The 19364-nt window shown below is 32.3% G+C and overlaps 1 protein-coding gene across 1 annotated transcript; it reads left to right on the top strand.

Annotated features, from left to right (window-relative positions):
• Nucleotides 1–1310: 1310 nt before the first annotated feature.
• On the top strand, nucleotides 1311–18842 carry LOC143922713 (alpha-tocopherol transfer protein-like). The gene is made up of 7 exons (XM_077446045.1): nucleotides 1311–1397; nucleotides 1681–1855; nucleotides 3748–3907; nucleotides 5520–5581; nucleotides 11906–12099; nucleotides 17815–17931; nucleotides 18013–18842. The coding sequence occupies exons 2-7, from the start codon at nucleotides 1705–1707 to the stop codon at nucleotides 18280–18282; spliced, it is 954 nt and encodes a 317-aa protein (XP_077302171.1). The 5' UTR covers nucleotides 1311–1397; nucleotides 1681–1704; the 3' UTR covers nucleotides 18283–18842.
• The last annotated feature ends 522 nt before the right edge of the window (nucleotides 18843–19364 follow it).

Here is a 19364-nt window from a genome sequence, read left to right as displayed (position 1 = left end):
ATATATATATATATATATATATATATATATATATATATATATATATATATATATATATATATATAGATTCAAGAAGCGACCGTTGATTTTTACTACTGCTATGTCCCATTCCAAGTCCTTGAAAACACACCAAAAGTACCGCATTGAATAACTTGGGCGAGATGGTATCTCCTTGTCTTACTCCTTTTCCTATGCTAAATTTACCAGTATCTGAAAAAAGTTTAACTGAAGTTGTGGCGTTCTTATATATTGCAGATAACAGCCCCACATAGGGTTCTGGAACTCCCTGTGTTTGTAGAGCGGTAAGTACTGCACTACGACTTAACTGTGTCGAAGGCTTTATTTTAATTACAATGATAGAGATTTTCTTGATTTACATTATATGTAGGTAGTTCATTTTATAAATACATTATATCCACCAATTTATTTGATTTTGGAAATTCAGCAACCAGCTAAGGTCGCTGACCTTAGGGCTACTATGTAGGAGTCAAAACTCAATTTTCAATGTCATTTTTCGAGATAAATTTCGAGAGTCACCGGATATTTTTTAAGTCGGCGAAAGTTTTAATTTGTCAGTACCTTTGATCACAATAATGATACGTTGATCATCATAATGAAACTTGTGATTCATCCAACGAATTAATGCATCGAATATACGGGTCTACCTCACGAGCCGTAATGTGAAACGCCCGAAAACGCAAATATCGGAAGGCAAAGATCGAAAATCGAAAGATCTTAAGTCGAAAGATCAAAAAAAAAGGGTGCATGGTAAACGGTACATACTCACTTAATTTGCGCGAGCAGGATACAACAGGAACAAGAGGAACAGGCTTTTTCTCCCGTATTCTGCGCTCGCACATTAATACGGGAGGAAAAGCCTGTTCCTCTTGTTCCTGTTGTATCCTGCTCGCGCAAATTAAGTGAGTATGTGCCGTTTACCATGCACCCTTTTTTTTGATCTTTCGACTTAAGATCTTTCGATTTTCGATATATGCCTTCCGATATTTGCGTTTTCGGTAATTTCACATTCCGGCCCGTCACGGAGACCGCGAATATACATATGTACATATACATATCTACATGCATACGCTCCATATGCTTTCTCTCATATATAAAAAGTCATGAATCTATACGTTTGTATCTTAAAAATTTCAACACAATGAAATTAAAATAAATACAACATGATTTGACTATATATTATGCGAACACATTCATGTGTACCATTTCCGTATATAAAAAGATCTCGCATTTCGTAACGCATATACTGTCTGTTTTCTTACTTCATAAGAAGTGGTATAGAAGAGAATCTTCCCATCGTGCGATCAGTTTCATTACGACTGCCAGTACAACGAGACGCTTCGTTTCAATATTTACACAGTTTTTGTGAATTTCATTAGGTAAGTACTTAATTGATTTATTTTTTAATACAACACTTGAATAACTCACAATACGATAAGTGAGACGTTTTATTTTATTTTAAAATACTTCAATTTTTCATATATGTAGTACTTATATATGTACATATGTACTTCATATTTGATATTTATACACATTTTTAATTTTTCAATTAAGTTTCGCTGGAAGACATATCCTGGTGAAAATTCAATTGTTCAATTAAAACAATGTTTTAGTCCAAGTCTATAGTTCTAGTATTGTTTTTAATGGTGTTGACAATTTCAGTTTAGCATTGATAGTGCAATAAAAATGCCATCGAATAGATCGGAAGAGGAAGCGGAATCTTTGGCCGAGTTGGCTAAAAGAGAACTTCGCGAAACCCCCGATGTCAAATTGCACGCCCTTGTTTTCATGAAAGGATGGATAAGACAAAACAGTGACATAGTCAACGTAAAAACTGGTACAGTTCAAATCTTTCCCTTTATATTCGAAATATTCGGTGAATCTGTGGCTAAGCTTAAAAATATATTTCTTCTGAAATAAATTCTGTATTACATATGTATATATGATTTTTACCAATGGGTAATAATTAGTAAAGAAAAACTTTAATTAATTTGGTGGGGAGGGAATGTAAGTGTATTTGTTAAATAACCTACATATAAGCTCAGTGGCGTCACTAAGGGTCGTGTCACCTAGAAAATATGTTTTATTAATTATTATTATTCGTTCATTGTTATGACTTACGAGAGAGAAGCGCCAAAAAAGAAGCTAAGTTGACACGTTGTTTCTGGATTGAGTCTCCGTCTGACTGAATCAGTTAACCTTCCTTTAGATTAGGGTTGCCATACGTCCCGGTAAACCAGGACATGTCCCAGTTCATAAATCTGTGTCCCAGTGCCCCGGTCCGTGAGTCAGTTGCAGGACAACTTAATAAAGAAAAAAACTATTAAATAAATCTACTAAAGAAAAACAGTTTCGAGTCGAATTACTTAATCGTATATACAGAGCTGTGCGAACGGTCCCTGACTTCAAAATCTAGGGGCAATCTAAATCATAAATTTCAATTTTGAATGCCAGTTTTAAATGAATGCGACAAATTTATTTATTTATTAATATACTTTTAGCTATCTTGGTAATTAAAAAATACATTCTTAATTACTTAACTCTAAAATTTTATATATATTTTTTATATGCCAGCTTCACAGAGGTGTCTCCTCACACCTCGCAAGAATGCATCCACGGTCTTTGCATTCAGGGAGGGCATTGTACATGAGCACACCCTTGTGAAAAACACCACCAGCCGTCTTCTTTTTCGTTACAATTATTATTAAATTACCGAATTTTAAAGTGAAATAATAAATGCAAAGATATCGTTCCCGTTTTTGAATGAAAACTTAAAAATAAATTACAATTTAGAAGTTCTTTTTATTAATTGACATATTCAATTTGACAGCAAATTATAAAAAAATGAATAAAAGTATTAACCTTTTTTTTCTGTAACCGCATCAGTTTGAAATGTCTTTCAGTAAACTTTAAATAATCAAAAGTCGTTTAAGATCTTCAATGGCTCAGATTTTTAATTTTACCGTTTGTCATTCAATTCCCAAATGTCCCGGTCCACGTCTCGACAATTATGGCAGCCCTACTTTAGGTACATACACTGATTTTTCAAGAATTCGAACAAAACCAATTATGGCTCATATTTGATGCTATATATATACGGATTTCGCGGTAGCTGTATAAATACAGAAAGCTGTATATATACAGAAATTGCAATGAGGCGTGTAGCCATTTGAAAACCGTCATACAACGAATATGTCAAATTAGCGTTTTTCAATTTGAATAACTCAATGCCACCCCAAAAATGGTATCACCTGGTGCAGACCACACTCCCCGCACGGGCCTAGCGACGCTACTGTAAGCTAACGGAACCATTTGCAGTCACGAAAATTTTATTCTTTAACTTAATCTCTCACATTGCAATAAATAGTAGATAGTGGAAGTAGTTGCCTTTTGAAGTTGAAAAATTGATGTTTAAAAATCCATTTTCCATATATTTCAAATTCCGATTACTCCCCCTACCTACTACTTATTGTATTGTAGCTAGTTTATAAATTAGCTCCAAGATATCTTCGATATCTACTACATATACATATATAACGACGAACCACTAATTTTGGTATACTATCTCACAAGTCACTGAAAACTGTATTTTTTCTAAAAAGTCTTGGTTAAATTGAGGTACATATTACAGTATTATCGATAAAAAAATAAGTTTTGCCACTTTTACCACCGTCTGTCGTATTTTGTAACTTCATCTCAAGTTTCAATCGTAATTTTTGTCACGTTCAGATGATGTCTTCTTACTTCGTTTCTTGCGCACAAAAAAGTACAGCCTGCCTATGACTCAACAGATGTTGCTCAAGTGGCTAAATCTTCGCAAGTGCTATCCGAATATGTGCAAGCATTTGGATTGCCTCGAAACCAATACTAGAGATTTAATCGACAATGGGTGAGTCAATCCACTATATGTGTATTATCTAATTACTGATGGGCTTTAAATTGCCATTGTACTAAGACCTGTTTTTGATTTGTATATAACTTTAAATACTTAAGCAATATTTCTTTGATAATATAAATACATATGAATGTAGGTTCCATAAACATTGGTCATTTCTCTAAGTTCTGTCTATTGTACATATATAGTACATACATAATGTATGTAAATATGTAATTAGAAAACCCGTAAACTCTTGTTGAAAATTTTAAATTTCCTGAAACCTATTCTTAAATGTCAAATAATTTTTTGCTTGCTAGAAAATATGTATATATTTTTTTAATTTTTATTATTGATTTATTTAAGAAAAAACTTAAGAAATTATTAAGAATTTATTTAAGAAATTATTGATCTATTTTATTTAAGAAAAAACAAAAGTTTATTAATAGTATGCTCTTAACTCTCAACGGCCGTAGATAAACTTGTAATAAATAGGACTCAACCAGCTCTAGCATTATTTGCAAAAAAAAAAAATAGATTTCTTAAAAATATAATTTTCCGCCACAATTTTCTTTCCAAAACTGATTTTTAGCTTATACACTTTTTTACCATATACAAAGTTAAAAATAAACTTAATCAAATGGAATATAGCTTGCATTAATTATGTGTCTATTGTGAGAACCAAGCATGCTGTCGCATTCGTGCAATGTGTTGTAACATTGAAAGGATGTAAAATAATTTCTTTATTTTTTTTTTAATTATTTCTCATTAAACTATATAATATTATTACAATATAATTCAACGCAAGGTCTTTAATAACATTACTGTAAGCTTTGCCGTCCATAACATGAGGTGGACAATTACAAATATAAAGTAAAAAATATAAATTTTCATTACTATAAAATATATACGTATTCCATAAATAAATTAATAATATCAACAACTTACGTATTTTATATTAAAATTTTATTAATGTAAATATTTCAAAACACGAAGCACAAACTCAAAACTAACAAAAAATAAAAGTCAAATTCTACCGAACGCTATATGCACGAACAATGTTGCATTTCTTGACCAAAATGCAATGCGAAACTGAAACGAAATGCAATTGGCCATCGCGGGTCGAGTGGGGGGGTGAATGCGATAGCAAGTCCATTTTACACAAGTCTCATGCTATGTAGCTCGATTCATGCTCGTAGCATTTGAAATATGTATATATTTTAATTTTTACAATATGAAATGGTAGATTTGTAAAGTGAAATGGTAGATGATAGTCATAGAAATCGAATGACAATGAAAAATATATATAATGTTTCCATACATATAATGTTTGTAACTCCCGCCATAATATGAAAACTTTATGGTGAAATAGCAACGCAAAATTAAGTAGAAATTAAACTGAATTAAAAGTTACGCAACACCCGCGCAAAATTGCATTTCGAGTGAATTGAATAAGAAGTAATTTATTCAATTAAAATACAGCAACTTCCGTATCATCGCTAAAAAAAAATATATTCAATATAATAATACGGAAACCGCAAACCATATAACGTTCTTAAGCAATGCAAAATACAGTGAGTATATATAATACAAATACATAACGCAACTGCAACTTTTAAACCTTCAGATACGTGTACGCTTCGCCATTCAGAGATGAAGCTGGAAGAAGAATCGTCCTTTACAATGCACGTGAGTATAATATTTTAAACGCTTTACAATAGCTTATATACAATTATGTATATACAATTCCATTTTTTCATCACCACATATTTATGAATATTTACATATAATATATTTCTGAAATACCTATAATATGATTTTTATTATGTTGTGCTATTGATATGATTTTATGTTAAGTTTTAAGGCGAATATTTGCGATTTTGCGATATAAATATATACCTATACATGCTCATTTGAAGTGTTATCGTATATAATAATCGTCTATTGCGTGCGTGCGTGCCTAGTATGTAGTAGTGCGTGTGAATGTTCGTTAACATGCTCCGTGTCTCTTTCTCCCATTGGAATCGTATATCGTGGAAAGAGACGTAGTTCGGTGAGTATTTCTCACCATGTAATCACTCACCATGCTCCGTCTCTCTTTTTCCCCTTGGAATCGTATATCGTAGAAAGAGACGCGGCATAATTTAGGCTTTGCGCATGTCACTTTGTTCACATAAACAAAAGAATAAGTTAAAAATACGATTTAAATTTTAAATTATTAATTCCGTTGATCCGAATTACGATATTTTACCGAGTGCAAAATTATGTGCACACAGGCCACTAGTATTTTATAAAGCAGAAAGTATGTATGTAATTCCATAAGTCAGCGGTTTCCAAACTTAATGCGACTACGCCTCTCTAAAAAGCCTTTCCGCGCCTCCCTTCATTTTATTTTTTAATAGATACAATAATATAGACACGTTTTAAATAATAAACTTTTATTTAAAAATAATGAACACTACAATAGACAGAATAATAAAAAGGTTTTGCTATAACATAAATTTATACGAATACGTATATTTATTTTTAAATTAAATTACTAATTAAACTACATCTAACACATAAAAATTTAATGCGAAGGGTGTTTTTGTTTATTGGCACAAAGTTTATCAAATCTTGGGGGCAATATGGAGAGTGCCACTCGTAATTCCTTTTCGACTATTAACCTGGCTCGATATTTGGTTTTCATTGCAGCTAGTGCCGAAAAGCCCGTTTCGCATAAATAAGACGTTACAAACGGTAGAAGCATTTGCATTGCTTTGCAATACAAAGATTCATACTCTCCACTAAGATTCATCCAAAATTTAATTATGGTTTCATTTTGAAACTTTCGTTTTAGTGAGCTATCGCTTTTTCTTTTTCGATGGTTGTCAGCTCGAATTCGTCTTCTTCATTGTACATAGTTAAATTGAATGGATGTCTTTGAAATAATTGGAAAAATGCAGCACTAAACCATCTAAGTGGTCAGTAAAAACATTTTTACTTGCTTCAATATTGGCTGTGGCCCAGAAATCTTTGGAAAGTGAAAACATATCCGACTCATTCTTTTGTAAATTTGATTTCCATAACTTCAACTTTTTAATGAAAGCTTTTACTTTGTCTTTTTTAAAAAGTGGATGTATTTGTGATCCCTGCATTGATTTATTTAAACCGCTTAATTTTCCAAAAATTTTAACCAAATTGGCAAATTTAACAATAAAATTATCGTTCGACCACAAATGTGCCTCTTCATGTTGCTTTTCTTCGAGAAAAATTGCTAATTAAATGTGTATATAAAAATGAAAGAAAAATAAATATTCATGCATTGAATTTTTACTGTTAAGCTACGATATAAAGTTTTATTTATTTGTAGATATTATGGTATGAAAATTATTTTTTTATTAAAAAGTTTTGGCGCCTCCCCTGGCAATAGTCCGCGCCTCCCCAGGGAGGCGCGCCTCTCAGTTTGGAAACCGCTGCCATAAGTAGCAAAATCATAATCCATTTTAATATTTGTTTTCATATCACGATATCACAGCTCACATACCATAGTTCGTAATAAATCATCAATATAACCCATTAATGTAGTTAATTTACTGTGCCGTAGCAACGCGTATACGTAATACGTAAATTACCTTGAAAGGAAAAACCTGAATTATTCAAGTATCTACAAAATTAAAATTCGATACCGATTCAAAAATGGACATACAATATCTTTGCACCAAGGGATCAATATGTACCCTATATATGGACATACATAGAATAATTCGTGATATAATAAACACTTATATACATATGAAGATTAGTTATAGTAAAAGTCTTTGTGTTTAAAAGTACAAATTGTTACGTAAAATACGTGGTTGTGAGATAAAATTACTATATATGTATAATACATATGTATTATATGTATATATTGACTTGAATTTACTTGCGCTTTATTGTTTACATAAAAATTGTATGCATTGAATGTTTTTTTAAGTACTATAATTACATAGAATGTGCACGAAAAAATTGTTTTTATTTTATTGCTCACTTTCACAGTAAATTCCACGTTGAAAAGTCTGATTATATTGCCGTTTGAATTTGTTTTCATTTATTTGATCGTATAATTTCTATTAGACAAAATAAGGATCCATTATCTTTATTAAATTAGTCATTGACCTAGCTTTTTTTTATATATGTACCTCTTTTGATATAATAGTTTTGGTTTTTTTGCTATTATTTAAAAAAAATTAACTCAATACTTACTTATTTAAGTTTATTTGGGTCGATTATGATAAGTTTTGACCGATTAACGAGAATTTAAAATCGCTGTTTCGCTTGAAACTCCCAATGCAAAGTACGCTGCGCTCGCAAGGGTTTTGTATGGGGATACTTTCAGAAAATCGTCATTTTTTTCATGTTTATGTGATTAGTTTGAAAACAAAAGTAGTTGGGAGTTACTTTAGTAATATATATATATATATATATATATATATATATATATATATATATATATATATATATATATATATATATATATATATATATATATATATATATATATATATATATATATATATATATATATATATATATATATATATATATATATATATATATATATATATATATATATATATATATATATATATATATATATATATATATATATATATATATATATATATTACTTTGGTTATATATTTGGTTATATATATACCTTTAAATTGAATACAAAAAATGCGAATTTTATGAAATATAAAGAAGCCAAAATGATCTTTTACCCTTTTTGTTTAAAAATAATTGTAATTTTTTTATAAAAAATAATAGGTTAGGTCGTTTCCCACGTGGTTCCGAAAATAACAGTTTAATTGTCATTTATATCGAAAGAGCGCAGTAATTGCAATGTACAGTAATTTGAATGTTTTTTTGTGGTCTAGTTTACGTATTATTATATTTGGGACCTTTTGTACATCGTGGTGTACATCTTATTCATTCAGTTAGCATTGACAGTGCTGACTGTTTATGACAATTTATGAGTTACATGACAGTTTGTCAACGATGTTACGATCCGAGCGCACGGATCCCGGTATGTCAGATTTGTTTTCGCTCTTTTGTTGCAAATAAATCAATTTTTTAGCATTATTTTGACATGATATCTATGTTTTATTTATTATTACTAAATAATTTTCATCTTAAGATTTTTATAAACTGCTTAAAATTTTTGGTAAGATAATTTGTACATTTATACAGACCATCTTTAAATTACAATGTTTGCTGTATTTTCCAAAAAAAACGGTCTAAAAAAAAAAAATATTTTTCTCATCTGTGTTGTTCCACTTAATAGAAATTAAATTTTTTTTTTTTCATCCAAAGATAAAAAGTCAGGTCTGTAAGGGTTAATACTCAAATTAATAACAAGTTTGATTCTTTGAATGACAAAACCAGAACCGATTATATTGCATTGTAAATTATAATATTTTAACAGAGAAGTTTCTTAAAGAAGAAAATTTCTTAAAAAGCACTGCGACAGACAAATCGTCTTTGAATGTCGAAAGCCGACACAACTAGGATCACCCGATCGATTCTATGCATTTTGACGGGTTTCTAGGTAATCTTACATAGGACAAATCTCAACTTGAATTAAGACAATATATAAAAAAACCTCATTGAGAAATCACCAATTCTCTCCGTAAACTTTGATCATAAGTATGGCAAAGTGCTCAATCTGCCATAGCGAGAGGAGGGGGGGGGGCGAAAAAGGAAAAAACTATCAGAACAGTGTGGACAAATGCGACAGTGTGGACGATATACGTCACAGTGAACGAAGATGCATTATTTTAAAACGTGTCTATTACGATTATTTTTCACCATGGCAATAGGGGACGTCATTTCCACTTATATTGATGACCAAACCTAGCAAAATGGCAAAGTTTGAAAACGATCGGATGAGAACCCAAACTTCGTCACACTACAAAATCATTTCCGAACTAAGAAGAGGTTAAAAATGAAATTGAATAATTGATTAGTCAATTTTTATCAAATGATTATAAATAATGATAGGCGCGTTCAAATTTATTACACCATAGTTATTACATCACATAGTACGTACAGATATGTAAGCGATAAGCGTTATTATTGTACTTTCGACATACGTCATCTTGGCGTGTCGTGCAAAATGTTTGACGCGTCTATTATTATTGATGCATTTATTATTTGTATATTATTCGAATAGTACACTACAATGAGAACATCATTCATACATATGTACATGTGTACGTATTTGCATCTTTCGAGATTTGTATCCGCCTAAGGGCCCGAAACGTTGCGAGGCTTTTTGAAAGAGTGGGTAAAATATAATATGTTTATTGCACGCAATCGCTTAACCCGATTTCGCATACGTTCAAACAAACAAATGTCGACTTTCACCTTCGAAATCCGATTTTTTTCTTCACTAAAAAGATCCACAGCACTGTAGTGTAAACAATCGACCGGCTGTCGGGTCATAGTCAACGTCGAGAAGAACCTTCGTCGGATAATGTAATCGGTTGAGGAAAAGGACGGGTAGTTTAAATTGTATTAAAAATCGGATACAGAATCATTGCATCAGTCAATGTGACGAAAGTCCATTAACGAAGACGAATTCTGCGTACTGCGCTGTCTATTTTGAATATAATAAGATGTCTTTCAATGGCCCTTATTGCATAAACTCGTTTAGGCAATGTACAATATGTGTATGAAATATATTGAAAATAAATCATTTTTTATATAAAAGATTTGTTTAAAAATCCGTATCATTTGTTTTTTTTTTTTTTCAATTTTATCGTCTTAAAACATTTGAATTTTGATATTTAATATATAATTTCGAAAGAGATGTATGTATGTAAGGTTTGTTGGGAGCAAGAAAACCAATCAAAGTTTATATAACCACGATTCGATATGGTTAAATATTTATTTTTTTCGTTTCAAATAAATTTAATAAAAAAACAACGTAATGTTTACTATTAGATTGTTTGCCATGTTTAAGCTGTTTATATTACAAATACTGAGCGAAGCCGGGCAAAACCACTAGTCTTTAATATATAATTTCGAAAGATAATTTGTATGTATGTATGTATTTATGTAAGTTTTGGTTCGTAGAATCCGTGACATTATCGAAAATATTAAATTTTCTATGACGACGATATCGATATCGATTTCGATTCCGTTTTTGATTTTGATCCTTTTTTCAGTTCAGAATTGCGCCACTTTTAAATATAACGTATCATATGTATATATATAATGAGCTGCTTTGCGATTTATTTCATTATGTATGTTTCCAATTTGTGCAATAAAAAGTGTAAAAGAAAAAAAATTCACCTCATTTTTTTGCTTTCTAATTGCCAAGCTTATTATACATATAAGAGAATATATATTTTGTTTCTGATATATAAATATGTATATGCTTATTAATCTGCAAAATAATATTTTATATGTATATACATATATAGAACGTAAGATATATATATACATATGTATGTTTTTATATATAATATATAAAAATCAATGTTTGTCTGTCTGTCACGTATTCGTTCCTATACCATTCAACCGATTGCGATGAAACTTACATGAGCTATTGTGTGTATATCCACGATGGTTTCTGTAAAAAAAATCACCCAAAAATGGGAACGGAAACGGGAATGAGTGGCATTGCAACGCAATAATTTCAATTTTCGCGTCGCCACCAGCGTTGTTAGGGTAAAATAAACAAACAATTGAATAATTTCAAATGCGTTTTTCCGCTGATAAACGCTGTATAAATCAGATTACCCCGACTTTAATTCGGGAACGTGAAAAACGGGAACGGGAACGGGAATTGCATGCGTTAATGTGGCATTGCAACGCACGCTGTGTTCAGCTTGTTTCATATAAAAATTGGTTTTATGGCCAAAATTCTAAGTGGCTCAAGACCTTGATGAGTTTAACATCCCTGGTATAAGTCTTTTAAATTCACCCCACTATAATACATTAACAATCTGATCGGTCTTTGGACGCTTCTCTTTTGTTTTTCAGAAAAATTTGACCCAATGAAATACACATGCGAAGACATGGCTCGAATCCACATACTAACGTACGAGGCCCTGTTGGAAGACGAAGAGAACCAAATCCGAGGTGTGGTCCACGTTGGAGATCTTCGCGGCTTGAGTGCTTCCCATATATCGTGCTGGTCGCCAGAACTATTCGCACGGATGATAAGATGGGGAGAGGTAATAAATAACTAATTCATAGCACATGTAAAATCAGTGGTCAGCAATCATATGATTAAATCGAATAGATAGTAATTTCCGTATTACAAAATACAGACCGAGAAATTTGATAAATACTAAGTCATCGCATTAACAAAGAATTCGGTTCTACACTTAAACTTTCGCCGCTTTTGCGCAACTGCGAAACGTGTGGTGCAATAAATAATAACAAATTAACAATTAAAAATCACATCTCCATGTACCGGGTTTAACCTCAAAAGCTTATGTTGAAATTTTTAACAAGTACAAAGTGTGACAAAAGTCTCTTTACTAAAAACTTCATATGCAGTGTATAGATGCGGTTTGGATAAAAGCCCAAGTATAAAACTTCGATCCGTAAAATTCTACGGTTTTTTCAACACTTTCCGATCTGGAAGACCTATCGAAAGGAACTGAAGTACGATACGAAATTCAAAAAGAGATTTTAAAGTTTCGATTGTTTTAAAAAAAATTACGAATTTCATAATTTAAAAGCAAGGGCATAAATTGTAGGCTGTTTCTTCTTTGTCATAACTCATAAGTCATAACTCATAGCCAGCAGCATAGCTTGGACGTTAAGCTTCTGCTTACCGTCAAGAAGGTGCCGGGTTCTATCCCTGAATGAAAATGAATTTTTCAGAGTATGCTGTTGGTCAGACCTGGATTTGTGACTCCAGGTTGATCGTTTCCTATCAGAGTTTGCCAATTTTCTCTGATTTCATTGTTGAAACGGTTCCCGGAAAAAAAAAATTGGCTAAAAATCCTTCCTACCTACTATGTCACCACTATTTGAAATTTGATGGATGTACAATAAGAATTTATGTACAATTCATAGATGTCTCGTTAATTTGCGAGTTTTTTCAGTGTCTCGCAATTCAACGAATTATAATAAAAAAAATGCTGCATTTTGTATTTGTAATTGGCCAGGAAGGCGCATTGGGATTTTCCTGTAAGGCCTTCCTGGTATATATGTAAAAATAAAAATAAAAAAATAAAATAACGATGTGTTTGCTTAAGCACGATCATAGTGAGTCATCGTGCGTACAGCGCACATAACACAAAACCGTGTTCCACTAGTACGAGTTTTTAGCTCGAAATTTTACCGATTTAAAATTCAGCACACTTCCAATTAACCCTTTTAAACGAAAACAAATAATAGTGTTGCCAGAACACTATCCCAATAAACATTTTTCAATAGAAAATACTCAATATAAAATAGTATTAACAGTGGGAAAAAATCCCAAGTGAAAATACGTACTTTTGACTTTTGATTTGAACTGGACGACTACTTAAGAGATATTTGAAAGCTGAAAAGTAATACAAATGAAAGATAAAATACCCCACTATAGATTCCAATATTCATTTTGAACAGGAATTTGACAGATTTTGAGACATCCACCGAACAACACGAAGATATAGAAAAATCGCGCGATTTAAAAAACACATATCTCCGAATTTCGAGCCAATCAACATTTTTTTATTACCAGATTCGTGTTCACTGGGCATAGATTTATAAGAAAAGTCATATCTCGTCTCTGAACCAAAAAAAAGTCGTCATTGGTCGAACAGTGTTATTGGTAGAGACCGGAATCTGAAGGGGCTGTTTATTGTTCAAAGATTGTAAATGCATTGTTAAAGGTTTGCCGAACCTTTTTTACAAAGGATTTACTACAATGGAACAATAGGCGGCACGTTTCCGGCCCCTTCAGATTCCGACCTCTAGTTATTGGTCACAAAGCGCTCGCCCAAAAGTCACTAAAATCTCTATAACGGAACATCTGGCAGCCGAATCCCCAGTCCCCATCATACTAACGAGAACTCGAGTGCCAAATATTCCGTGCGCATGCGCATATAAATATTTTCAGAAACGTCATATTGTGACAATACTAACTCGACGATACAGCGCAAGCAATTATGCCCTCTGTAATGTTGTATATGTATGCCGATTTTGTCTTGCACTTGGACAAAACGTGCCGGAATCGTGAGATCCTGGATAGTATGAATAGAAACTGCCGTTTACGTGAGCTACTGTGGTGTGCCGTGAATTTCTGTATAGTATGAATAGACCTTTAAGACGCAAACACACTGAATCGTATGGCATACGTATGACTCTGGCTTTGTTATTGTTAATTCGTACGATCTTTTATGAAAAACTATCTACTAAAAAAATAACACGTGCCGCATACGATCTTGTATGTTTGCGCCTTTAGCCCTCACCCAAAAAAGTGTATTTTACAGTTTAAAGTACACACTACAGAAGTAAAACATTACTACACCTTGACAAATGTACTCACAAGGAAATAGTTATACACAAATAATAAGGCAGACACACTGAATCATACGGCACGGCATGCCTAGATAGACTCCAGCTGTGATGGACGTATTCTTACGTCATTGTTAATTCGCACGATCTTATTATTTCGACAAGTTTCTCCTATATTTCTTCAAATATGGGAATATCCGTTATCGATTTCTGTCAAACCTATGTCAATACAAGGATAAAATATTACCGAAAACACTCCATAATGTGATTTTTGACCTAGATGCCATAGAAATAATCTGGCGTGCTTTACATGTGCTATATAAAAAAAGCACGTGCAATGTACATATTCGTATGTCTACGCCTCAATTCAAACCCCCTTAGAATATTTTTAAATTTCAAGAATAAAATCATACTATTTTTTTTTTTTTGGGAAATAGAGAACATATTATTCACGTCCTGTGAATATGTAATATAAAAAAATATGAATGAATTAAATAGTTGGTCCATTCATATAGGTCATTTATCCAACGTCGTAACTAAACAGCGGATGGTCATTAGGGCAATATACTTTTGGCTGTTGCTAACTTCCTGTAGAAAATCCTTTTTTTTTGCTCTCTTGCATTCAGCACTGTTGAGCCGTGTATTGTTATTTTCCATTGCCCTAATGAGTATCCATCCCTTGATCATGACTAGACATTGGATGGTCGTCGGGGCAGTTGCAAATAGCAATAGACCGTTACACCAGTGTTCGAAGCAAAAGAGCAAAAAAGGTTGTAATTATTTTTATTATTTTTCAACCAAACTAATAGCAAAACCCACTGCCCCGATCCCTAGCCTAAGTCTATTCATGACGGAACATATTATGGTCTTTTCTTTTCAATCTGCCTAAATATACAAAATTTCAATTCTCATTGTTTCGAAAAAGTTAGGAAGTGATATGTAAATATGTATATTTAAAGAGGTAAACGGATTATTCCGCAAAAAGCGATCTCGCTTAAGCCACCAAAATCTCGATCACGGAACATCTGGCACTCGAGTTCTTGTTAGTTTCGCAATATTTCGCATGGATACCTTTGAATTGATGGAGTTTTTGGGTGCCAGATGTTTTGTAATCGAGATTTTATTGACTTTCCCGAGATCGCTTTTTGCGGAATAATCACCGAACCATTTAAAGACCAACGTGAAAATCATTCTACGTATACATAATACCAATTTTTCAGCCAAAAATCTTTAATCGATTCTGAATCATCTGTTTCTAGTACTATTTTTATTCATCATTTACATAATTTAAGTCGGAGTTATGTAACTCGGAGGTAATTAAAAAAAAACGGTTAAAACTGTTTGAAAAGCATCGATGAGAAGTGCCTAGATTTTAAATATTCTATCGTTGCCAGGAGATTTTTTTTTATTTTAAAATCCACACACGCAGTAAAATTACAAAGCCGTCTAATGTGTTTTGAATTACGTGGATCAACGAAAGTGCGTGAATGGGACATAAATGTCCATATCGTGGATGATTGAACAAATAAAGCGAGCATTCCACGCATAAATCATCTCACTCATTGGAGAAAGTCAATAAACCCACGTCACAATAGCAAATTTTTTTCAACACACTTCGAATTGCCGATAATTATGAGAATTTCATTTTTTTAAAATAAAAAAGTACTATAGAATGATTTTATAACTATGAATTTTTATCGATTGTTTAGAATAATCACCCAAACCATGCTATATCATCATCAACATCATTTACAGCCATTCGCTATCCACTGCTGGATGAAGGTCTCTCCGACACGCTCTCATTCGTCTCTGTTTTGAACTCTCATCCATCTCATTCGACGCATTTTTCTGACTTCATCCACCCATCTTTTTTGTGACCTTTCTTGCACCCTTTTACATTCTCTCGGGTACCATTCGAGCCCTCCTTTCTTCCGTTCTTCTCGCTACGTGACTCACCCATTGCCATTTCAATTTCTTTACTCTCACCATTACATCAACCTCCTTTTTCATATTTCAAACCCACGTATTCCGCTATCTATCTCTTCTCGTTATGCCAAGCATACAGCGTTCAATGCCCAATTTTTGCATTTATACGTAATCACTAGCAACGCACATTGATCGAAGGGTAATTGGATTATTAGTCACATCACGATCGCCCAAAAGACAATTTTTGCCATGAAAATCGCGAATACGGAATATTCGGCACTCGAGTTCTCGTTAGTATTGTATCAGTATTAGTAGACTCGTCGCTTTGGATCAATTTGTATAGGCAAGTGTACATGTTCGATTGAAATAAAATAAAATAAAAAATGTCCAAGGTCTGACCAACGGAAATCGAACCTGTGACCACTTTCGAAAGCATTATATGCTAACCACTAGTCCAAGCTGCTCGTTAAGAATGATTTGAGCTAAATATAAATAGTTTTAAACTACTTCTACTGCCCTCTTGTCTATTCAGGCATGCAATATTCATTGTACATTAATTAAGTCTTATCTACATACGTTAATTTTTTTAAGTTAAATTTTTAGTCTTACTTTTCTACTTTCCCTGTCCAGCTGTGTTAGTCTGTTATTTAAGTCATCTGGATCGTGGGCTATTATATTAGTACGATGTCGTCTACAAACCGAAGGTACATACATAACTCTAGAGACAACCGCTGATGTTGCGATCTACTTTGTCCCATTCCAAGTTCCTGAAAACGTCTTTAGCCCTTTGAGTGCTAACGTCTTTCCTGTTGAAAGCCCGCCACGCTGAAAATTTCACCAACATTTCCAATTAGAATTATTATAAAAATTGTAGTTAATTCAAACAAATCCTAGATCACTACTCTAGATAGCTACCGCCGAGGATTTCGAGTTTTGTAAAGGTGTGTTTAGACTTTTTAATATATCTTGCAACAATATAAAATAAACAAAAGAAGTCTATTAATGAATGTATTTTTGCAAAACTAGTTCCATCTTCTTCATTGTTGTTAAAATGTAATGCTCGCAATATAAATGCCAAGCCACAATCTAAAATACTCAGCAGCTAGGGATTTCCATCGGGAAATTCTGCTATGGTTATAAATTATCTGCTATGACGACCCATGTTCAATGCTGCCTGGAAAGGCTTGACGGATAGTATTCTTGTTTACTTTGTACATGCTCAGGGTTAACCATAACAGTCGTTCTATTTAATGGACTGGATATAACTCAAGTTTATAGTGCAAAATATGCGAGCCACAATCGGCTGGTGAATTGAGAAGAGTTGATTTTGTTACAAACGACTCATTGCATAGACAAAAACCATAAATCTCGATTCCGGGCGTTAAGTACTGCATCATGACTAACTGCGTCGAAAGCTTTATAATAATATAAGCTATGTTATATATGTATATGAGTATATTAATACATGTTTAAATTGTACCAATGCATGATTTTCATTTCGGTTAAAGCAATCCATGCCGTTGAGACACAAAGAGATTCACCTGTTGAACGTTCCGTTCGCCCTAAAGTATGTGTACGACTTTGCCAAATCGATGATATCGCAAAAAATGGGCAGCAGAATAACAGTGAGTAGCCTTTCAACTACATTCGCAATATATAAGTAATGTATATATGTGTATCATAACACGTTCCTTTTCAAATCGCAGCTGCATAACACCATGCATTCGGTGTATTCGTCGATTCCGTCGAGATGTCTGCCGAAAGAGTACGGAGGAAATATGCCTATGGATGAGATGATTGCAAAGTGGAAAGGCGAACTGCTTCATCACCGTGCGACGATTCAATCCTTCGACAAAATGGACATATTGAACACGGACGGAATCAAATCGTCGAAGAGGACTGCAGATCTAAACAACAATATGGAATTACACTATAAGGGAATGTCTGGAAGTTTCAGAAAATTGGAAATAGATTAATCTTGAACAAATAATTTCATGTAAAATTATTTATTTTATTATGACTTTTGATTCGATCGTTCAATATTTTTCAAATAAAATGTAAAAAATAGTGTAAAATTTTAAAAATGTGCTAAAAAGCACTTTTAAGCAAATCTTTATAAATGCAATAACAAAACAATTTTACAGGAAGTATCTACATATGTATAATAGATACATATTCACTATATTTATCTATGTATGATACATACATATATACACGTATGTATGGCTAATATATTTAGACTGTTTACAATTACAAGTCTTCGATAGTGATAATTGAACTATGTATGTGACAAATTTTGCTATATTGAATTTATAATTATCCTTTAAATGAAATACAATATAAAGAAATTAATATATATACATATATACAGAGAGAATCGGCTTGTGAATTTTTGCGCTTTGGTGCCTAAACATAATCAAATACAATACAAAATAAAAATGCACAATACAATACAAAAAGAAATGCAATGCAAAATAAAAATACACAAAGGAAAATAGAGATCGAACAAAATTTTGTAAATTTGTTAAATTAACTGAAAAAGTATTGAAAATTACAAAAATTTTTAGCTTTTAGTAAAATGCTTTCTAAATATTATAAATCAGATGGTTATTCTAATAATAAGGCAAAAGCATGACGGTGTATGAAAAATTTTGTGTATTAATGTTTCGTTCTACGGTCATCGAAATATTTATAACATTTTTCGAAATATTTTAGGCGCCCTTTCTTTTACGACGCCTGTGTGTGCCAAACAACGAGCCAGCTCTGAATACATATGAAAAAATATTAAATCACTGCAAAGGTTAATACATATAATATTAATAAAATGTAAAACATATAAATCACTGAACTCATGTATAAATGTGCAATACCTAACTTTTGTACTGTTCATATGTATGTACTGGGGATATGAAATTTTTTTGAAATGTTGACTATAACTTAGTTATTTTCGTATTATATACATATAATCAATATTCTAGATTTGTTTAAAACTCCAAGTAATTATACGTATGTACATAGATGGATAGAAAATTAAAAATCTATTTTAAAATATCACCAA

The sequence above is a fragment of the Arctopsyche grandis genome, chromosome 2, assembly GCF_051622035.1.
Source record: "Arctopsyche grandis isolate Sample6627 chromosome 2, ASM5162203v2, whole genome shotgun sequence".
In the NCBI taxonomy this organism is placed as follows: Eukaryota; Metazoa; Arthropoda; class Insecta; order Trichoptera; family Hydropsychidae; genus Arctopsyche; species Arctopsyche grandis.
The sequence above is the reverse complement of the archived record's forward strand: the minus strand, read 5'-3'. Positions and strand labels throughout refer to the sequence as shown.